Source organism: Halyomorpha halys, unplaced genomic scaffold (assembly GCF_000696795.3).
Source record: "Halyomorpha halys isolate HHAL.00 unplaced genomic scaffold, Hhal_1.1 Scaffold493.1, whole genome shotgun sequence".
Classification (NCBI taxonomy): Eukaryota; Metazoa; Arthropoda; class Insecta; order Hemiptera; family Pentatomidae; genus Halyomorpha; species Halyomorpha halys.
The window spans coordinates 748174-769206 of NW_027111379.1; the positions used below are offsets into that span (position 1 = coordinate 748174).

A 21033-nucleotide genomic window follows, 5' to 3' on the forward strand; every position below is an offset into this window, starting at 1 on the left:
TTAAAGGTACTAATTAATACTGACAGCGAAGTTATTTTTTAAAGACCTCTGTTATTTCCTTTTGTTCTTCCACATTTAAAGAGTTTTTAAATACAAAATCTCTTGATAATTGAAACTTGTGTCTCCTTCCTCTTCTCTTCCATCATCTTTTCTTGCTAGTCTGGATAATACAAAGAAAGATTAATTAAGGTTGTAGTAGATGGACAAAGAGCAGTCACTGAATTGTGATAAAAACCACTTTTCCATGCCAGGGTAGGTGAATGGTATAAGAACAATTAAAAATCGAAGTGTCAACATTTAAGGAGTGAATTTCTGATTTTAATTGAAGTAGTAAAAAAATATTGAAAGTATGAAGTTTAGGGTCAATAGTCCAACATTAGGAAATATAATATTAAAATTATTCTTTCCAATATTTTATCTTAGTCTATTTCAATACTTTTTATTTATTATTAATAGCAATAAAAATATTTTAAATGTTATATTGTTATGTTTATAGGTGTAACAGTGAAAAAGGGGAAGGAAGCTGTAGTAGGACACGTGGATTAATTTCTAGTTCCTTTGGTAAGCGTCGAATTCTACAGCTAAATGGACTTCATCGAACCAATAAAAAAGCCGCACGAAGTGCTGGCCTTCGATGTTCCTGTAACACAAGCCTTCCAGGGTGTGGGCTCTGTACTAGTCGTCTTGAACCAGGCCAACCGGTGGAACCTCTTTCTACTCAACCCGTTTCTCAAAGAGTTGCCTATCTCGACCCAGGCTTCCATCCAGTACTTTCCTTCACCCATGGTAAATATAAATATATAAATTCCTCTGTATATTGCAAAGGTTTGGTGTAATAAAGTGGTTCCTAACCCACCTGTCTTCTAGTCAGGATTGTAGATAGTTTGCACATGTTTCAATATTCTGGCTTAATGGTCTGCAAACTTGAAAGTATTGGGTACCACTAGTATTAGTATTAGTCAGGATATGTAAAACTTATTGCTCAAATGTCTGTCTAAATGAAAGGAATTACAGAGTCATACATTATCTCCACCTCTTAAAAAGAAATTATTTTGCAATCTTAATCCAAAAAAATATCGGCTACCTTGCTGTATTGCTTGTTGGTAAGGTGGAGGGATTTAAGGTAGTTAAATTCATGGACAGTTTTTAAGTAATTACAATTACATTCGATGTTTTAGTAGAATTCTGTATAAAGGGCAGATGAAATAAAATGATGATAAAGCACTCTATAAAATAAAACAAAATAACAAACTTTGTTACTACTAGTAAAAACTTGAAAATCATTTATACACTTTAATTAAATCATGGATCTAGAGACATTTTTATTTTAAATTATATTTTTAAAAAAAATGAAAGTTGATCATTTATTAGTATACATATCACCTATTTATTGTTATATATATTGTATTTTTATTTTTTCCTTATATATGAGCTAAATTAAAATGGAATTTTTTGGCATTTTATATACTCCGGATTAACTGGTTTTCCTGGTTAACCGGCCACAACTGATTAGCAGGGCTAGAGTTTTATTGTTACTAGGAATTACAATTACTTTGGCTCAACTTGTAATGTAATGTAAAGGCTCTCACAGAATATTATTTTATTATACAAAAGTTCACATTTGAAATTGTGCAATAAATTAGTTCAACATCCACAATGTGGATTATAAATGTACAAACTTATAATTTAAGATTATTTACACTAGAAACTAATAATAATTAGAAAATAAAATGTACACTTTATATCTACTGATAAATGAATAATTTCATTATTATATGAAATTATATATTTTTTTTATACTTAAAAGCAATGGAATATTTCATACATAATTATAAAGAACTAAATTTTGTCAATTGTTTGACAAAAAATTCAATAATAATATTTAAAAAAAAAACTTTAATGATTAAGAGACCAAGATTGTTGGTACTTGTGGTAGCAATGGCATAAATTTCAGATTTTTTGTCATACAATTATAATAACTCTCTGGATTTACCCTGCGTGTGGGAAGTTCATTTTTATAACTGCCAATTTATTAATATATATATTTAAGAAATAAATAGTTATCCATAGGAAACACAATCCTCCTTGCAATGTCATTAATTTTGTCAACAAGATGTATTAAAAATTTAAACAGATTGGCAGTAGTCTTTTAATCATCATTACTATACATTTCCATAAAAGACAAAAAATATATAAGACATATGACTAACATTAATATTAATTGAGGCAATAACAGGGAAAATTTACAAAACTAATACTCCTCAAGGCTACCATAATTACATAGTGGGTTATGTTACAGTTTATCCCTAATGACATTTAGAGAGCTCTGTATGAACTTAACTACTTCTTCTAATGACTTACTACTCGATTCACTCAGTCAATCTTCTGTGATTAGAAATATTAAAATTAATATATATCAATTTTTACAGTCAACTATATATACATATATAAAATTAATATATATTTTTAATTTTCTACTTATCCTGCTAATTAAAACAATTTTTTGGTTTAGATGTTTCAGCAAGTGTACATTACAATGCAGTTATGAAGTGTTCAGATTGGCAAAATCGTGCAAGTCGAATACAGGGTAAAGCAACAGTCCCGGGTGAAGAAAAATCTAGGGGAGGAAGACCTGCTGGAAATAATGAACATCATGTTGTGGATCTGCAAAGAAGTAAAGCCGCTGCCCTCGCCGTATCAGTCAGTTAGTATCATTTTGACATTTTTCTTTTATTTATTGTTAACTGTTATTCTGGTTAAGTGTTTTGTTGATGAGTTTGATTTCAAAATATTAGTAGTTGTTTAGAAGATTTAAGTACAATTTTTTGACCTTCCCTCTTAGGATTTTTTTTTCTCAAATTATGGAATGAATCTATGGACATGAGATCATCAGTGAAATTTGTTTTGCATGAGGCTGTAGTGCCTAGGGAAGCATTGAGCCAGGCCTACTCTTGTTCTCAGTTTCTTGTAATGTCCTGGGATGAAGATTTTTACCTCTATTCTAGCACAAATGGTGGTTCTATTCCAGGCATGACAGCCTTAGTTGGTTTCAATATTTTGTATTGGCCATAGTCTTCATTGGATCTTGATGTTCCTCCAACCTAACAACTTCATCTGGTGAGCCTCTGGAACCTCCTTGATTGAGAGGACTCTTCTTTCTTACCTGATTCTCTTGTCTGAAACTAAAAGTTTTCTGCTTTGTTTTCATCATGTAGGGTCAGCTGTCAGCTATCTACACCACTTGAAAAGTTTTGAATGGTATACACTTTTCACCAAATACTTCTTTAAAATAAAAAAAATTACTTCACGAATTTCACTCCTAGTGGTAATGGCAATCAGAACCATTATATATGGATGGCTGCGCAACTAGCTGCGTAGTCTAGGAAAGTTCAGCTGGGTGGGAAAATGCTGTACATGGCAGTGTTGGTAACTGTGGCTCCAACTGATGAATTAAAATATAATAGTATTATTAGCTTCTTGATTTAAGAAAATACTACTATAAAATATCCTCTTTACTCTAGTGTAGATTGATTATTCTTTATTTTATTTCATAACTACTTCAATTAAACAAAGTTAATTTTTTTTAATATATTCTTTTGTGTTATTTCATGTTTATTCAGTTTCAAATGAACTTTTTTAAATATCTTAAATTTCTTTTTTTTTTATTTTAGAACTGCGTAGAAAAATCGTTAGAGGTAGAAGAAGGAGGAGGAATGCTAGCTTAAATTTAGAAGGTTTCCGGCAAAGACGGAAACATTCAACAGGTAAAGTCATCGTAATTAGTCTAATTTAACTTTGCAGTTTTCTAATGTTTTTAATTTATTTCTATTTACATTTTGATTCTTCTTGATGTGTTGAGAAGTAATATCAAGAATAATTGATGTTTGTTTTTAGGTTTAAGCAGCATTGATAGTGAAGAAGGTGTCGAGCAGGATGCTGAATCAGGTGGTGGTGTACGATATCCGTCACCAGCTCCTTCTCCAGCTGCTACTCAACACATCCCAACTCCTATTTCTAAAGATAAAGAAACTATAAAGTGAGTACTTCTTTAAAAATTTAGTTATTTATTTTTTATTATAAGTTATTGTATAATAAACTAAAGTTGGCTAAAAATATTTATGTACTAAATTGTTTCATCTTTGTCCTAAAATAAACCAATCTTGTTTACTTATTTCCCATGTGAAATTTGAACTCAAGGACTATAATAGAATTACTATTTTATTCTTCAATGGAATATCAGATTGATAAAAAATTATCTTTCCCTTTTCAAATCCTCTCCTATCTTATTTATTTTTCCCTTAAGGGCAATGCAGAACAAAGATGAACCAAAGGAGGGAGTTTCAAATTTTAGAGGCTTCAAAGTCAAGGAAAATCAGTACCCCTTTATGAGACGAATGGGACGTTCCTCCTGATGGTGTAGGGAAGTCATTTTTGCAACAACAGGTTGATGACTGTTTCAACTTGATTGATGAGCAAAAAATTGGATTTGCATTCAGAATTATTAATGGCTGATAACCTTAAAATAATAACTTTAACAATACCCAGGGGAACTGAGATTTGATGCCACAACAATGAAAGACTTCTACTTAAATATTAACAATAACTATATTTTTTTATAAAAGATGTTATTTTTGCAGGAGGAAAAGGGAGAACTCCTACGACATTGACAACATAGTGATTCCATATAGTATGGCTTCTGCTACGAGGTTAGAGAAACTCAACTACAAAGAAATCCTCACACCTAAGTAAGTATTTAATTGTATCTAATATTTTGTACTGGTTTGCTGTAGTTTTAGTGAGTAACATTTCTGCATGAAGACCTTTGTAGGAGGTTTAAACCTTTGAAGACCTGTTAACTCAACAAATTTTCATTGTGTGTCATTCATTTCTTAGGATGCACCTGCTTTCTCCAGGTGTTTAAATATTAGAGACACCAATGAAGTTGATATCAAATTTTAACAACTTTGTTATTTCTATATCTTTTTGATCAAGATCTTCATTTAGTCATAAATATTTGCTTGGGAACTTTTAAGAAATAAAAATATGATTGTGCAAGGCATTGAAACTTTAAATAAAATAAACCGAAAAGAATTCAATGAGGATACTGGAGTTTTGGGCACTTGAGACCAGACAACTAACTCTAAATTATACTTTCTGTTGAGCATTGTAACTTATACATTTTAATCTTCATAGGTTTTATACTGTTAATTTTTTTTAGGAAGTTCCTAGATAATTTTTAGCTCTGGATTAATATTAATTCTTTTAATAGTTCATACTTTCTTGATTTTATAATAAATTCACATATTATTTAACTAATATGATGTATTTATTTTTTGTCCTTAATTTGTACTTTTCATGTTAAGGAATCTGGATTATAAAAATAAAAAGATGTCTCCATGTACAGTTTTTTGTTTTATTAGCTAAGATAATAAAAAATATAGATATATAAAAATACAGGAATATTGCATTATTTTACTCTTCTAGTGAATTGTGAATGTGACGCTGGGTAACAAAAGCCTAATATTCCTTAATTTTTCTAATTATTTAGTTACTTCAATCATAACTTTATTCCATACCTAAGTTTTATAACAAATATTTTATTTAATTACTGTTAACAAATTATTTCCTTTAGAATTGGTGTTTTGTTTTTCTTTATTTTATTTTTTTAATTTGAAAACAGTTGACTAGCAGTTGGCTAGTAGAGCTATGTTCAATAATTTTTCCTTGATAAAATTATTTTTTATTTTTTTTTTTCAATTCAAATTTTCATTTATTTTTTGATGATAGGTGGAGAAGAATCGCAAAAACGGAACGTCGGAATAGTAATTCAGATCAAAAGAATGGTATCATCAGAAGATCTAGTCATGACACTGAAGTGAGTGGTACTCTTATATTGAAAGTGTAATTAATCATGGGCTGGAATCATATTGTATGTTGCAGTTAATTGTACAGTTCAAATAGTGTTGGGCTCTTATTTTGTTTTATTATTGAGGTCCTTATTACAATGCTAATTAATGAGGTTCATATTACAATGTTATTCCAATATATTCAGCAATGTTATTGAATCTTATACTATAATATATCGACTAAGTAATAGTTTAATGTATCTAATGGATTAAAAACTATTTAATGAACCATTATAATATAGGTGCTATATTAAATATAGCAATATATAAATATATATATTATTATAAAATACATTAGTGTGTAATAGCCACCTTTAGCTTTTCATGGTAAAAATATAATACATTAAAATATGCTAACCTCTAATATAGATATATTAGAGGTTAGCATATTTTCCATGACCTTTGTGACTGTTGTGCATTGATGATGTTAAAGACCTTAAAGACGAATATCACTTCATGAAAATTCTAAATAGTCATCTCTTATATCAATTTATTACATTTATATCAAAACTGAATTAGTTTTGAACTATTAATATATCTAAATCTAAAATTAATTAAGTATTCGGATATTCATATCTGTATTTGAAAACATTGTTTACCTTTTCTTTTTCAAGCTAAAGATTCTTACTTTTTATTTTTAAGGTGGAATTAGTAATATTTGTTTTTAGATTTACTAAAGACGCTGTTTGTTTTTTTTATTTATAGGGTGAAGAGGATATCAGTGATGAAGCTGCTATAGCTAGGCACGAGCGGTGTGAGGTCGATGAAAAGAAAAAGTTTTTGAGTTACCTGAAGCTGCCGAATAGTGGTATGGGTAGAGGTCGCGGTCAGCGGCGAACTGATTCAAGAGCAGATTCCAGTGGCCCTAACACACCTGGTTCGTTTTTATTTCTATATTTAATTATTTTATACATATTGATTTCATATTAATTATTCATACATATTTCCATGTTTTTGTATTTATTTAGATGGGATGTCACCAAGGGAAGATAGTTCTGCTGTAGCAGAGGAATCCCTGGCAAGTCCACCTCCAACGCCTTCAGAGGTTGAAACTAGTAGGAAGCGAACGATTAGTAGCTCTCAACCACCACAGTTACCTGAGGTAAGGAAAAGTATAATTTTTTTTTCTCTTTCACTTAGTTGTAGTTAGTACTCTTCATTGTATTGAAATAAAAAAAAAAAAAATTCCAAAAATAGTTTACTAGATAGATTAATATAAAAGATTGCAAGTTTCACAAGAGACTTAAATTAATTGTTAAAATTAAAGTGGATTATTCTAAATCTCAGTCTTTTAAGTCTCTGAAATACCAGTAAACAATTGTTCTTTCAAAGTTTTACCATCTGGACAGAAAACACAATATCATATTTATGTTGTAAAAATGTTCTACCCTTTCACTCATACTCAATGTGAGTATGTGTTAAAATATGTTAGTGTAATGTGGCGATGATCTAGTGGATTTATCATTCTTAGAGTTTTCCAGCATTTTAAGGGTTTAAAGCTTTGTGATTGAAACATTTAATTTGTATTCAATGACATATATATGAGTAGATATTTTATTGTATTGAAAAATCATAGTCATATATTAAGTGTTATGATAAAAAGTATGTTTAGTTGAAGAGTTTGTTCTAAAAAAAAAAAAATATGTAAAGCTATTTTATTGTTGTTTTAAATTCTTAGTATCTCTGAGAGTATCAGTCTTAAAAGGCTGATAAGGAGCTGAATAAAGTTGTATTAAAACTTTACAGTGAAGACCATTAGTCACTGCTAGACTGTTCTATTTATCAATTATCATATTGATACTTATCATTTTATAATAATATAATACATTGCCTTCTATATAAGTATGAAAATAATTGTAATGTTTATATTTTTTAATTAATTTTGATTCTATCCATAATTATGAGGCTTTTGAAACTTAGTTCTAATTTCTCATTGAGGCAGTTGTTTTGTGTTTTTGACCTTGTTTATCAACACCTGTATAGTTCTATAGTAGCCTTTAAGAAATAAAGCAGATGAGCATATTTGCCAAGTTGCCACAATTAGTCCCAGCATGTTGAAGACTAGAACGGTTCAGTTTTTAAACTACCAATAGTGAGCAGCTTAGATCCTCTCTGTTTGCCTATTACTTCCATTATTAAGCAAAGTTATTTGATTGATGCTGAGTTTTATTGAAAAATAGTATTTATATCGAAATACAGTGTCATCTCCGTACTCCAAACACTCCAGTAATCTGAACTGGCATAATAAAAGTTTTTTCTGAGAAAACTCAGCAGGCACTAAAAATTTTTTTTTCAAATAAAAGTGCACATGTCTAAAGGACTTTTTTAACTTACCGACCTATGGGTAAGCTATTGTATGTAATCACTATGAAAATCGAAAGTGAAAATTTTTAGTTTTGATTTTGGGGTAATCTTATTTCTATGAAAGTGTTCATAATACATTTTTTTGGAATTAGAAGTACATATTATCTATTGTATAAATCATTTGATTCTATGAAATTTCATGAACTAATTTCTTTTCTTTATACTTTTTCACTCATAAATGATCAATCTTAAAGTTTTAACGAATTAAATCATCACTTAGCACTAATGGAGCTGTAAAAGAAAACAATTTAAAAAAAAAAGATTAAAAAATTTAATGTTTTAAAACTTCAAACTGTCAAATTTCCAATAAATTGTGTTAAAACAAATAAATAAAAATAGTTATGTACATTCATATTGTTGAATTGTTTTACTCCATTTTTCCTAATACTTTCTGTAATCCAAACATCACCCTGCAGAGATTAGTTGGGATTGCTGAGATTACACTGTAATTGATTTAAACAACCTTTATTTCATTATGTGAAAGAACTGGTAAAATAATTCAGACCTTTTATCTTCAAATGTTAAGTTAGATTAAGGAGTGAGTGTTGGCAATGTCACAATTTTTTTAAATTTTCCTTATTTTGTGCTGAATAATGTAGTTTATGTAGTCAGAGATTAATTAATAAAATAAAAATAGTATATGCTTTCATGAATTTTAATGAATAAAATCTTATTAAAAAGTATTATTGGTTATAAATTGGAGGTTTATAGATAAAATAAAACCTATCTTAATTTTAAGTTTTTGAGAGTTTAGTATTATACCTGTCTAAAACCTACCTTAGTTACTTCCTGCTGAAATATAAAATATGGGCTATATTTCTCCTTTGTTATATTAGCTGTTGATTGTATTGCTTATGTTGGGAAAAGATTTTTGTTAAAAATGCTAATTAGGAATAATATTTGGTTGTAATTTAATTATATGTAATAATTATTTAATTATATTTTTATTTACAATAATTGTATGTGTGCACACAAACATATTAAATGAAAATAAATGAATAATAAGTTATCAATTAAAACTATTTATTTCTTTATTAGGTGTTATGTGTTTATTTACTTGTCATGTTCTTGATTCTTTTGTAACGTAATGTAGATATAAGCTAAAAATATTAAAAACTTGTTTACATTAGCCGTCTTCATAATGAGTTGAATATCTTTTAATAATTTTTATACCATTTTTTATTGAGAAATAGATATTCTGACTGATTTCAAAAAAATTACCCACTATATTGATTTTGTTAAAATTAAAAAGTATATTTAATGCCATTGTTTCCTTTGAAATATCATATTTTTATTTTTATTAATCAAATTTTTTTTCTAGGTTTCACCTTACGAACCACGAGTGTTTCCTTTGAGTGATGAAACATATAGAAAGATGCTAGAGGAGAGCAAAGAAAGCCAACACTATCCTGTTACCAACTCGACCTTAGAACAGGTATTGTATTATATCCTTTACCTAAGTATGAAAGTAATGAGGAAAATATCAAATCAATTTTTATTATTTTAGAAAAATAAATTGTATAAATACTAGTTCACCCCTGCGAGAACTTATATCTTAGAGATTATCCTTTATCTCTCTAATGCATTTGAAGTATAACTGATATTAAGGAAATAAGTTTGTTCATATAAATTTAATATTACGAAGGAAGCTGAAGCCTATTTAACTTATACTATTATTAAAGTGGATGAATTTATCAACTTAATCAATCTAATCTAGTACTGTACTTAAGACCTTTTTGCTGACTACAGATATTTAGTTATTTTAACTCAGTGTCTTGATCCTCTGATGTTTTTGGCGGATCTCTAGTCTGATTTTAACAGTCATAGATACTCAGCCTCAGACCAGTTTGCCATTAATGTAAAGGTTGCAGGCCACTCATCAAGAAAAAAAAATATATGGCCCATTTAAAACATCTGTTATTTTATGGATAGTTGGTGATATGACACCCATGCAAATAAGGGAGCGAGTCTGAGTGCCCAATTTGGAACATGGGTTCAATTTCCATCTGGGACAGTTAATATTTATTTCTCAGCGGTCCTGAGAAACAAATCTTGACACTCCCACCTTGATTAGTACGCAGCGGCAACTTCAAGTTACCTGCCAATAATTGGCAAAAGGGCCTAATAAACCCACTTGGCAGACTAGTTGTCCCAACCTGTTATCTATACCTATAACAATGGAATGGATAGCTACTAAGTTGATGTAAAAGAGCTGGCCCTTAGTTTGTCTGTCATGGTTTTTTAATTTTTATTAAAAAATATATGCTGAATAGAATAACTAAAAATTAAATCGCGCAAACTTTTATTTAAAAATTTTGTCTTCCAAATTTAAATTGTATTCTCAATAACCATTAATTTCATGTAATCAATAATGAAACTTTCACTAACCTTTATATACTTAGCAAGATTGTACCTTGTTTTGGCATAATCCCATATATTAATTTTTTAAATTATTTAATTAATTTAAATTATTTTATCCTCTTAATAATTCAGTCCTCATTACTTTTCACCAGCAATAACAAGCACTCTGATTAAATCTCCAAAGACAGGGATTATCAGAATTAAACATTAAAAAAAATAGCCGTTTCCATCCAATATGCTCTTTGTAAATCTAGTCCAGAAAGTGGACAAAAGTTGGTGAAGTATTTGTTATAAACTTTAAGTGATTAGTTTTTATAAACTTGAGAGATTTAACTATAATTTAGAATCTTAGAAAATAAAACTATTAATTCTATGTATAGCTTTGTATTCATGTAGGGAATGAAAAAAAAAAAATGGATTTAGGGTCCTAGTATCTTAAGGGGTATATAGGACCTGCTACTGTTAATCCAATTTTGATGAAACTTTCTGGAATTGTGTGAATTGGTGTCTGAATACTTCTCTATCAATTCATCTAATTCCACCCACTACTTTTGTTAATACAAACATATTTTTCTTGATAGACCATCATTTCGGATGTCTTATCTGATTTGGCCCAAAATCGGGGATCAATGTAAAAATGGTACAGTATCAATTTTAACAAATTTCATCCATGCCTTTTATTGAAACACCTCTCAAAAAGAAATGTTACAAATTTGGAGCAAAAAAAAAATAGAAGAGAATACGTTGGAGCAACAACTGATGACAAATGACAAGTCATTTGCGGAAAATTTTATTAGAATTTTGGGCTCTGACACTTAAGATGCTTTTTTGTTTGTGTTAAAATAAAATATTTTCAATATTAAATAAAACTTAATTAATTTTAAATATGATTTTTTTTTTTTGCTAACTAAATATGGACAAAAATGTTTAATATCCTCTTAAGTATTTAAATATGTGTAAAATACTCTAAACATATACAAATGTGTAAAATAAAAAATGTTGTTTTGTTTTTTCATTGTAAATAATGTAATATAAAATTTCCACAAGGGGTTTACAACACTTAAAATATACTATATAAAATATAATGTTGATTTTCTTCCTAGATGGCTCAGGGTATTAAGTAAACAACCAATCTGTACAAGTTCTTACTCTCTTAGCTATTGCTTTTTGGAGTCAAGAGTTAACTTAGCTGGGAAAACTTATTGAGTAGCATTAAACTCTGTGTTAATGAAAATAAATTAATTTACATTTAAAGATAAAGAAAAAAAAAATTGTAAATTCATTTTTAATTAAAATGTCAGGGAAATGGCATCTTTATACACTTTATGATTGACCGATTTATACGTTAAATTGATATGTATGGATTCCGAGATGAGGTGTTTTTTATGTTTGGGGACAGTTGCTAGAATTGAAGTAATATCAAAGTTGAAAGAGTGATTAAGGTTTAAATGTGTTCAGACAATTTAGAGGGAAAAGGGTTCAGGAGTTGATAGAAGTTTTGTGCTAGGAAATACAGTTTTTAAGTTGATTTTTAGTTTCACCGATATAGTAGGAATTAAAACATGAGGTAGAACAGAGAATGTGGTTAACTACATTGGAACTGTGTAAGGAAGGAATAGGGTCTTTTAAATTAGAGAAAAGATAAGAAATTTTGTTGTAGGACATCAGACCAAGACGAAGACGTAGGGTAGGAATGAATAGTGGATCGTAAGGATTTTTGTATATTGTTAGAAACATTAGGTATATACGGAAGGGACCTGTACTGAAAAAGAGGTGGAGTTGGTTAAGAAGATTTGATAACATGAAGAACTGGAGGTATAGGGTTAACCTAAGAGTTTGTTTGTCACATAAGGTGGGAAATTTTTGTTACATAAAATCTGCTAAATACGTTGTATGTTGGTCTAGTGATATGGAGGATCAGAAAAAAAAAGGGATCGGTGGATAAGGTTCTTTTTTTGTGATAAGGATGTTGAGAAAAATAGTCGAGAAGTCTGCCAGGATAGGTAGGTTTGATATACCAATCAGTGGATAGGAAGCCATCTGGATTTCTGATAACAAGTAGGTCAAGAAATGGGAGGGAATGGTCAAATTCACATTCAACAGTAAACTGAAGACGAGGGTGGTAGGAGTTAATGAAGGCTGTTAGGATTTCGGGAATTCTTTCAGTATTTGTATCTTTTTATCCTGATAAAGTCCTGCAACATGGGTGAAATGTTGGCTCATAATAAATGGTATTATTACTGTGAGTTTTTATTTTACCGCACTTAGACCATCTTCCTTTTATTATTACACACGGCCAATCAGCGATCTTCCACTTTAAAGATAAATGTATAGAAGGAGGAAGGGATGAAGGGATCATATCAAGTAGCTTTAGCAAGTGAACAGAACATGTCACTGGAAACATCACTACAGAAATATTTATTTGTCAGCTTAAGGTATAAAGAAAAAAACAATAAAATGTACTGTAGATGAGTTTAACACGGTGATTGCGGACATCAAGATAGTTCGTTAGTAATTGTCTTTTTGGTTAACACACTAACTATGAGTTATCTTGTTCCAAAACTACTATATAACTCATAGTGGGGGTGTCTTAGGAAAGAACCTAAACTACGACTTGTCTCGTAGTCAACAGTCAATGTGTTAATATGAAGAAGTATGTTATTGAATCACTGTGTAGGTTGCCATCTTCTCTGAATTTTATTAATTGGATAAAGGTTTTTTCGATTGTATGTTCTTGTGGCGTAAAGGTCACAGAGAAATTAAAAATGCTCATTCTTATCAAAACCGTAGAAAGACAGACCGACTTAGCACGTCTTAGCCCCACCCCCCTCCCTCCCAGTATGGGGAGAAGTTAGTTTTATAAAAAGGCAGGAAACAGGAAGTCATGGCAACATTTATATATTTTTTTTGGAAGAAGATAGTTGACCGTATGAAGTAGATTGTAGGAAAATAGTTTATTAGCCGCCACCTGGACTATCTTCCTACGATAACTGTTTTTTGTTATGATTTGTCTTTCTTCCAAAACGGAACAGTCCTATGCCTTAAAAGTGTTGTGAAAAAAACAAAATTTTCTAGCTTGACGTGAGATAACATTTAGCTTCCTAAAATTTAAAATTCATGTAGCCTTTTAAGGATTTAGTACTTACTGGAAAAACAATTTAGATCGTTCTTATAACAAAGGGATGAAAGCTGTTATTCCTGTGTCTTAAAAATCTATATTTCATTTCTGCTCGTACCCATAAATCAAAATTTGCGAGATTGATTGTTGATACTCCAACCACACTTCCATTAAATTCCTGTACTTGTTAAAGTAACAGGAGTACAAAAGGGAAATCAAGATTATCTGCATATCACGAGATACTTTCTTGAAACGTCTTGTTTCAACAAAATCAGCCTATTTGTGAGTGTGAATATTGTGAAAATAGCAGTGATCAAGATGCAGTTGCAATGGACCACAGTTATGGAGAACTATTGTTGAGCTGCCTCCCTCGTGACACACCCTGAAGGAACTACAGGTCCATCTGCTTCAGTCTGATCGATATTGTAGAGATTGAGAATTAGTAGTACTGATACACTGCAATGTATTTGATTTTGAAAGATTTTTATTTTTGTGTAGAAAGTATTTTTTTTTTTTTTTTTTTTTAGCTGAAGAATAATAATTTTTTTCTTTCTTAGTTAAAAATTTAAAATATTTTTATCTCTATAACATGTGCGGCATACTTTCCTGTGATGAAGTATTGACAATCTTTTGAGAAGAACAATATGCCTCAGTTAGAATAAGTATTTATGGGAATCATCTGTATCAATAAATGTGAGGAAGGCAGTATTAAAAATATAAAGTAGTATGTATATGTATATAAATAGTATCAGTAGTTCCTTTTAAGTTCTGCAATGCGGGTTGAAACTTTGGTTCCTAGTAAATAGTTTTTCACTATTTTTCATACCTTTCGACCATCTCATCCTGTAATTCCATACAGCCAACTAATAAAACTTCCAAAAAATATAATTCATAATTTTATATTATTTTTCCTCTTTAGAGTTATGAATTAATTTAAAAGTGGTTTGGTCTGCTAACGATTTAACAAAAAGAATAATAGTCCTAATTAAGAGGAATATATTTTTTTGAACTTGTCTGACCTATGATATGTTGCTAACTTTGTTTCTGGAGTTAAAAATATTTTTTTATCTTCACAATTCAATTGTAACTTTGTTGAAGAAGAAGCTGACAGTAAATATTGCAAGTAAGAGTTGTATTATAATCATATTATCTTGTCTTTGTAATTATTTTTTTTCTGTTTATTGACTGTCCATTTAATAAAGGTTAATAGTTGAAAAAAAAATGTTTTCTGTGAGACATTTCAGAACTACCTTTGACCTTGATCATTTGCTTTGTTCCTTAAGAAACCTTTGTCGATTATTTCAATCCTTCCCATCAAGATCTAATTAGATTGGTTTGTTTATGTTTCTCTTAGGTTCTCTAGAGGGATTCTCCAAGTAGGAATGAGCTAGCTGGAAAAAAAATGGACAGGATTACAAAAAAAAATAGTTTTTAATTGCAAAACATTATTGCTAAAAAAAAAAATAATGGTATATTATACTTATAAATTAATAGCGAGAAGGAAGAGTTAAATGTTAATTGTTGAGGATGTGATTGAGGAAAGGCTGATTCCTTTCCACTTTATAAAGAAGATTTTTTTTTAAGTAGGTATGAAAATATTCATTGTTATTATTATTTTTTTTTTTTTTTTAATTTTTGTTATATTAAAATAATGATTTTTCGATGATTATTGATATGATGATTTTTTTCGGGTTAGTTATGTTTTTCTGTCACATTTCAGAGCATGTTCAAAATTGAGGAACCGGGTGAGGAATAATACTCTAATGTACCGGAGATATATCTAAGTTTGTTCATTGATTAAGAAATCCTCCACTATGTGGTTCATGAGGTGGCTTTTAAAATTAGTGATTCTATATTTCATTGATAATTGTTGGGGTTAGAAAATTGTGATATATTTTGTATTATATACCACAATCCTACACCAAAATGTTCTAACTTATATAATATAAATCTTTAGTAATTGTTGTATTCCATAGGTTTTTTAATATTAAGTTCACTTTTTTTTTATTTTTCTCTCCTCTTTTAGATTATATGAAATGAAAGTGTTTTGGATTTTCATTCAGTATTTTGGACCATCTTCATGATTCTCTTGTATAAAAATACAATTCTTTGTTATAGGTTCTCTCAATACCACAGATTTGCATAGTGTCCACTCCATAAACTTTTATTTCACCAGATTTAAAAATAAATTTTTAAAATATAAGGGAACCACTTAGACTATCTATCTTTGTCTTACAATTTTGTTATACAAGAGAACTTTTGGTATATTTTCCAAACTTTTAAAAAGACTTAAAAATATAAAAATTTCTAAGTTTATGTTAATATTAAAAACCTATAGAACATAGCAATCACTAAAGATTTATGTAATGTTAAGTTAAATTATACATGTATTAAATTCTATCTCTTAGAACAGGTAGGGTTATTTCGTGGTCTTTTTTTTTTTTTTTTTTTTTTACACAACACTTTTCAATAAATAAGTCCTATAAAGTTAAACAAATTTTTACTGTTAGTGGTTTTTATATAAATTATTTCTAATACCTAAAAAAGGAATTAGTTTTTCGAATAACTCTGTATTATACATCTTCTGGAAGGTTGTAGCTACTCATTTGAAAGATATAAAATTTTCTACTATACAATTCTAAAATTATCTAAATCGGACTAGTATTAGCAAAGATTTGTAATTTAGATCCATGTATATTTGGTTAATATTTTGTTCCTGAAATGATCCTTTCATGATGCTCCCCTTTTTGGTATACATTATTAATTCTTAAACTCATAAAAATATATAGTCTAGTAAGCATTTGTCTTTATTGTCATAATCTAAAGGTTTTGAGCGAGGAAGAAAAAAAATAACAATAGATATAAGATTGGTAACCATTTGTCATGATATGTTAATAAATTACTGGAGTCTAAATATTCTGAATTTTTAAGGTAAATAAAACAGTCATCTCACATGAAGTTAACTATTTACTTCGTTCAGCTAGTAAGAATGCATGTTCTTGAAATAAAATCAGTAAAACTTTTTCATGAATGGATATGTATCCTTATCTTTATTGTAACTATTTAAATACAAAATATTTGAAGGAGGTAGCTAGAGCTGAGAAAAAGAAGAACAAAATAGTATTCAGCTATTTCAATGTGGGTCAAAATGTTGGCCATCAATAAATAGTTGAAAACTACATTGTTCTTCTTTATTGCACCCCTGGCCATCTTCAAATCCAGATATGATTGATCATATATTTATTATAAATGTAAAATAATTGGAGGCAGACCAGACAACTCATAAAAATTTAGTTCATGGTTTTAATTAGTTACAAATGACACTAGTTCAATTATTCGTTTATTGTTTAGTTATAAACTTAGCACCAAAGATCTGTTCGGTACATGAATATTTTTATCTACCAACACTCATAATTAATGTGCAATATTTTGTGTGTTTATTATTTATAACTAATTAATGGTAATAAGTTTTCTTAAAGTTGTATTGAAATAGAAGATGAGTTCTAAATTGATAATATTATTGTTGTAGAGTCCTCCTGCACCAAGGTCCCCAGGAAGCGTATCTACCGATTCAGCTGACTCATTCCTCGGAGAAGACCCTAACGATCCTGAATGGACGACAGTGGATAGATCAAACTGCAAAAGATAAAACTTCTTTTTTGGAACCTGTAAACTTTGGGTTCTAAATATTTTAATGTACATGTTATGCTCTATCATAACAGATTACCAAAGGATTAATTCATAGTTAGAATATTGTATGTAATTCTATTCTTGAAGCTGTATATAAAAGACATGTGGATATATTTTTTGAATGTTCTTTCTGTTAATTTTCTTTTCATTTCTTTTTTTAATTGTTTATAAAATAATAAACTGTGTATGTATGTATGTATGTATATAAATATATATTATGTAAATTTTCGCTTTACATGTTTTAAATATATTTCTATGTAAATTCATTTAGTTTTAGTGAATATTTTTGTTTATGGTAAAACATAAGTCGTAGGATCTGTAATTATTTTTAAGATCCTGTCGGTCTTTAATTTTCTTTATAAATTATGGATGAATATATATTAATAAAATAGAGAGAAAGGTTGGTGGGAAAAAGATGTAAGTGCAATTGATATAAATAGGCCTATTAATTATGAAACTTGTGAAGCGAAAATTGAATCAGAATGTTATTCCATTTTGTCTTTGACTGTGGTATTTAATGCTTTTAAGTTACTAAACGGAATAGGTGCTCTACGATTCTTAATTTTGGAAATTCTTCCTCGAGTGTTTTTGTACGTTTTTTCTCAGAACACCAGTTGATTGATTTTTATATGTGATAAATTAATGTTTAATATGAAATGTAATTTGTGAGTATAATATATGTATATTTTTAATGCATATCCACATTTTTATTGATTATAGGTATTGCTCTTATCTCGAAACTTTTTCGGTTAATTTCCATTTCAATTTGATATGACTCAGTATTCCTACTTAATTTATACTGTTAAAAAAAAATTATTGTAATTTTTTTAATTTATTATTTTTTTTAGTTAGTTTGGATGTAGCGTTTCCATTTATTTAGTAATTTTAATATATATTTTACTTTTTGCTTCTCTAATATACATAATCTGGACAAATAATCTGGTGTTATGAGGTGTATGTTACATTATAACCCTTATGGTTTCTGCATTGTCTGTTTTAAATAAAGTTAAATATAAGTTCATTGTTTAGTAAGAAAAAAAAATTAATTAAATTTCTTTTATTTTTTTTTAATTTGGAAAAGCAAAAATAGAAAAAATAAATATATATTTACTCTCTATTTATAAATATATATATTATATACATTTATAGATATTTCCCGTGATTATGAGGAAATTTATGTTACAGTTGTACTCTTTATAAGAGCTTTATATTGTGTAAATATTAGTCCTTTCTCTGAGTGAATGTGCACTGCTGCAACGGCTTCGTTTCAGTGAAGTTGTGCTTGTAAATAAAATTAAATCCATTCCTAGTGCAGTTGTAAAGAAGAAAAAAAAAGTGATAGTTATAAAGTTGACTGCTAAGTCACAGTTAACTGTTAGTGATTTTAAATGTAGAATTTTTGTATGTACCGTCAAACACTGTTACGCTTAAAATAAAATAATAAAAAAAAAATTAAAAAAAAAAAAACATTTAAAAAATGTTACATGGGATTATCAATCTTTCAAATTCAGTTATTTTTTTTGGAAATAATTCCATGTTTCTTATCAAATCCTAATAAAGAAGAGAAAATAGATCATAATCTCACTGAAATTATTTTGTAATTATTTCAAACCCTGATCCCTTCCCTCTGTTATAAAATTCAGTATACAAAAAATATGAAATGTAATGAGAGGATGGTTGTGGGTGCAATCAGTAAAGAATACAAATAAGCATATAACTTATTTATTACTGCCAACATTTCGGCTAAAGTTTCAAGCCTATATATGGGCTAAGAACAAAAAAACAACATACAACAAATTAATTAAAGGATATACAGAATAATTAGAAAATAACTAACATTATGTATAGGTTAATAGTGTTCTAAGAAATTAATAGTTTAAGTGTTTTTAAGAAGATAAAGGCTGTATGAGAAGAGTAATATTAAAATTAAGTAAGAGGAAAGAATAAATAATAAAATATCTGTACAAAATAAAAATTATTTAAAATAAAGTATTGAAAGAAGTGGGAATTAAAACGTAATTATTAATATATAGGTAATTAAATATAATAAGTAAAATAACAGGATTAAGAAAATAAGATAAAAAGAAATATGGATATTCTAATTGAATAATGATAATTCAAAATTAAAGTTATAGGAAAAAATTTGAATGAAAATATATGTAATAATGAAATATGTAAATAAATTCTAGAATAAAGAAACAAAATATGAGGTTAAGAAAAAAAAAGTAGACTATTCATCTCTGAGCACTATTTGTGTATCCATAATGTTACATTACTTTCTAATAATACTATATACCCTTAGATTCATAGGTTATTTTGTTTTTGTTCTTAACCCCGATGAAGGCTTGAAATTCTAGCCGAAACATTGACTCTAATAATGTTTATACATAGTTTTGTTCTTCACTGACCACATCCCAACTACTTATTACATAAATCCACCATCAACTATTAACTCATCATTAAAAAATATGAAACGTACTTTTTATGGTGATACAGAAATTATTAGAAAGGAATTCTAATCTAGTCACTCTTCCCTCAAATGAAGGTGGACTGAGGAAGAGAGTAACATTAGTAACATTAGGTAGCTCATTGCTATTACTGCATACGGTATGTGAAGAAGTCAAATTTATTGATTTGCCAATTGTCTTTACACATTTTGTGGTTATAAGTTGAATCAGATATTCATGTGCATCTTGGTCTTATCTACTTCTTGGTGACAGTTGATCCTATTAGTAATCTGGTAATAGACCTCATTTTCCTTACATGTTCGAGATATCAGTTTCTATCAGCCTGCTGAGATCTTGAAACAGAGTATTCAACCTGAATCAGGTGTATTACCAGATTACTGATGGTATCATCGGTCACTATGAATAAGGAGACCAAGATGCATTTGTTTTGGTCTACCTGCCTACACTTACCTTTGGTGAAGAAAGCTGGATCATTTTGGAAAGTCATACCCATCGCATAACAGTAGTAGAAATGTGATTCCGGCATAGATCTAGGAAACCTAGATCGCATTAGAAATGAGGGTATAAGTAAGCGGCTGGAAATTCCTGAACTCAAAACCACTATGGAAAGAGGACAGCTCAAGTGGTTGGACATGAACAAGACCATGGACTCTATTAAGGTATTAGAGGCGCAACTCACAGAGGTGGACAACTAGATGTCCTAGAGGAACATATCTGGAATATGTGCAGATGTAAAAAAGGCAAATTCTTGAACCAAATGAAGTGGTTAAACAGGAACCAAGAGGAGTAGCAGTGCTGGATAGAGGCTCCTCGGCACTGGTAATGGCATAAGAGGAAGATGAAAAAGTTTACCCAATTTTTTTAGTTATAACAGTTGTTTATAAGACTATAATATTTCTCTGAAAATATATTTAGTTTGCCCTAGTTTAGAGCTAAATATTTTTAGAGTAATGTTATTAACTTGGAGGTAGTCGCTTATATTGACTGTGTTGTAATTCAATAGTAAATTTTTTTTTTTTATGATGGATTCACTGGCTAGTATGAATTATGGCTTATCTGATTAATAGAGGGAAATTTACAGTATAATTGGTTGCATTTGACTGTTAACTATTTTAATTTTTTACCT

The 21033-nt window shown here is 29.0% G+C and overlaps 1 protein-coding gene across 3 annotated transcripts in view; it reads left to right on the top strand.

Moving 5' to 3' along the window:
• nsl1 (non-specific lethal 1) overlaps window positions 1-19029 on the top strand; it is a 99165-nt gene extending 80136 nt beyond the window's left edge. The window contains exons 3-13 of one of the 3 annotated variants that reach the window (XR_010843938.1): window positions 497-786; window positions 2513-2704; window positions 3672-3764; window positions 3895-4036; window positions 4638-4745; window positions 5788-5875; window positions 6612-6783; window positions 6875-7008; window positions 9592-9705; window positions 15104-15336; window positions 17279-19029. Coding sequence is in view for 1 of the 3 variants with exons in the window: in XM_014425025.2 (XP_014280511.1) it covers window positions 497-786; window positions 2513-2704; window positions 3672-3764; window positions 3895-4036; window positions 4638-4745; window positions 5788-5875; window positions 6612-6783; window positions 6875-7008; window positions 9592-9705; window positions 17279-17398 (1453 nt within the window). In the remaining 2 variants the exon portion in view is untranslated. The remainder of the gene's footprint in view (window positions 1-496; window positions 787-2512; window positions 2705-3671; window positions 3765-3894; window positions 4037-4637; window positions 4746-5787; window positions 5876-6611; window positions 6784-6874; window positions 7009-9591; window positions 9706-15103; window positions 15337-17278) is intronic. The other 2 variants (XR_010843939.1, XM_014425025.2) reach the window with 2 other exon arrangements.
• The last annotated feature ends 2004 nt before the right edge of the window (window positions 19030-21033 follow it).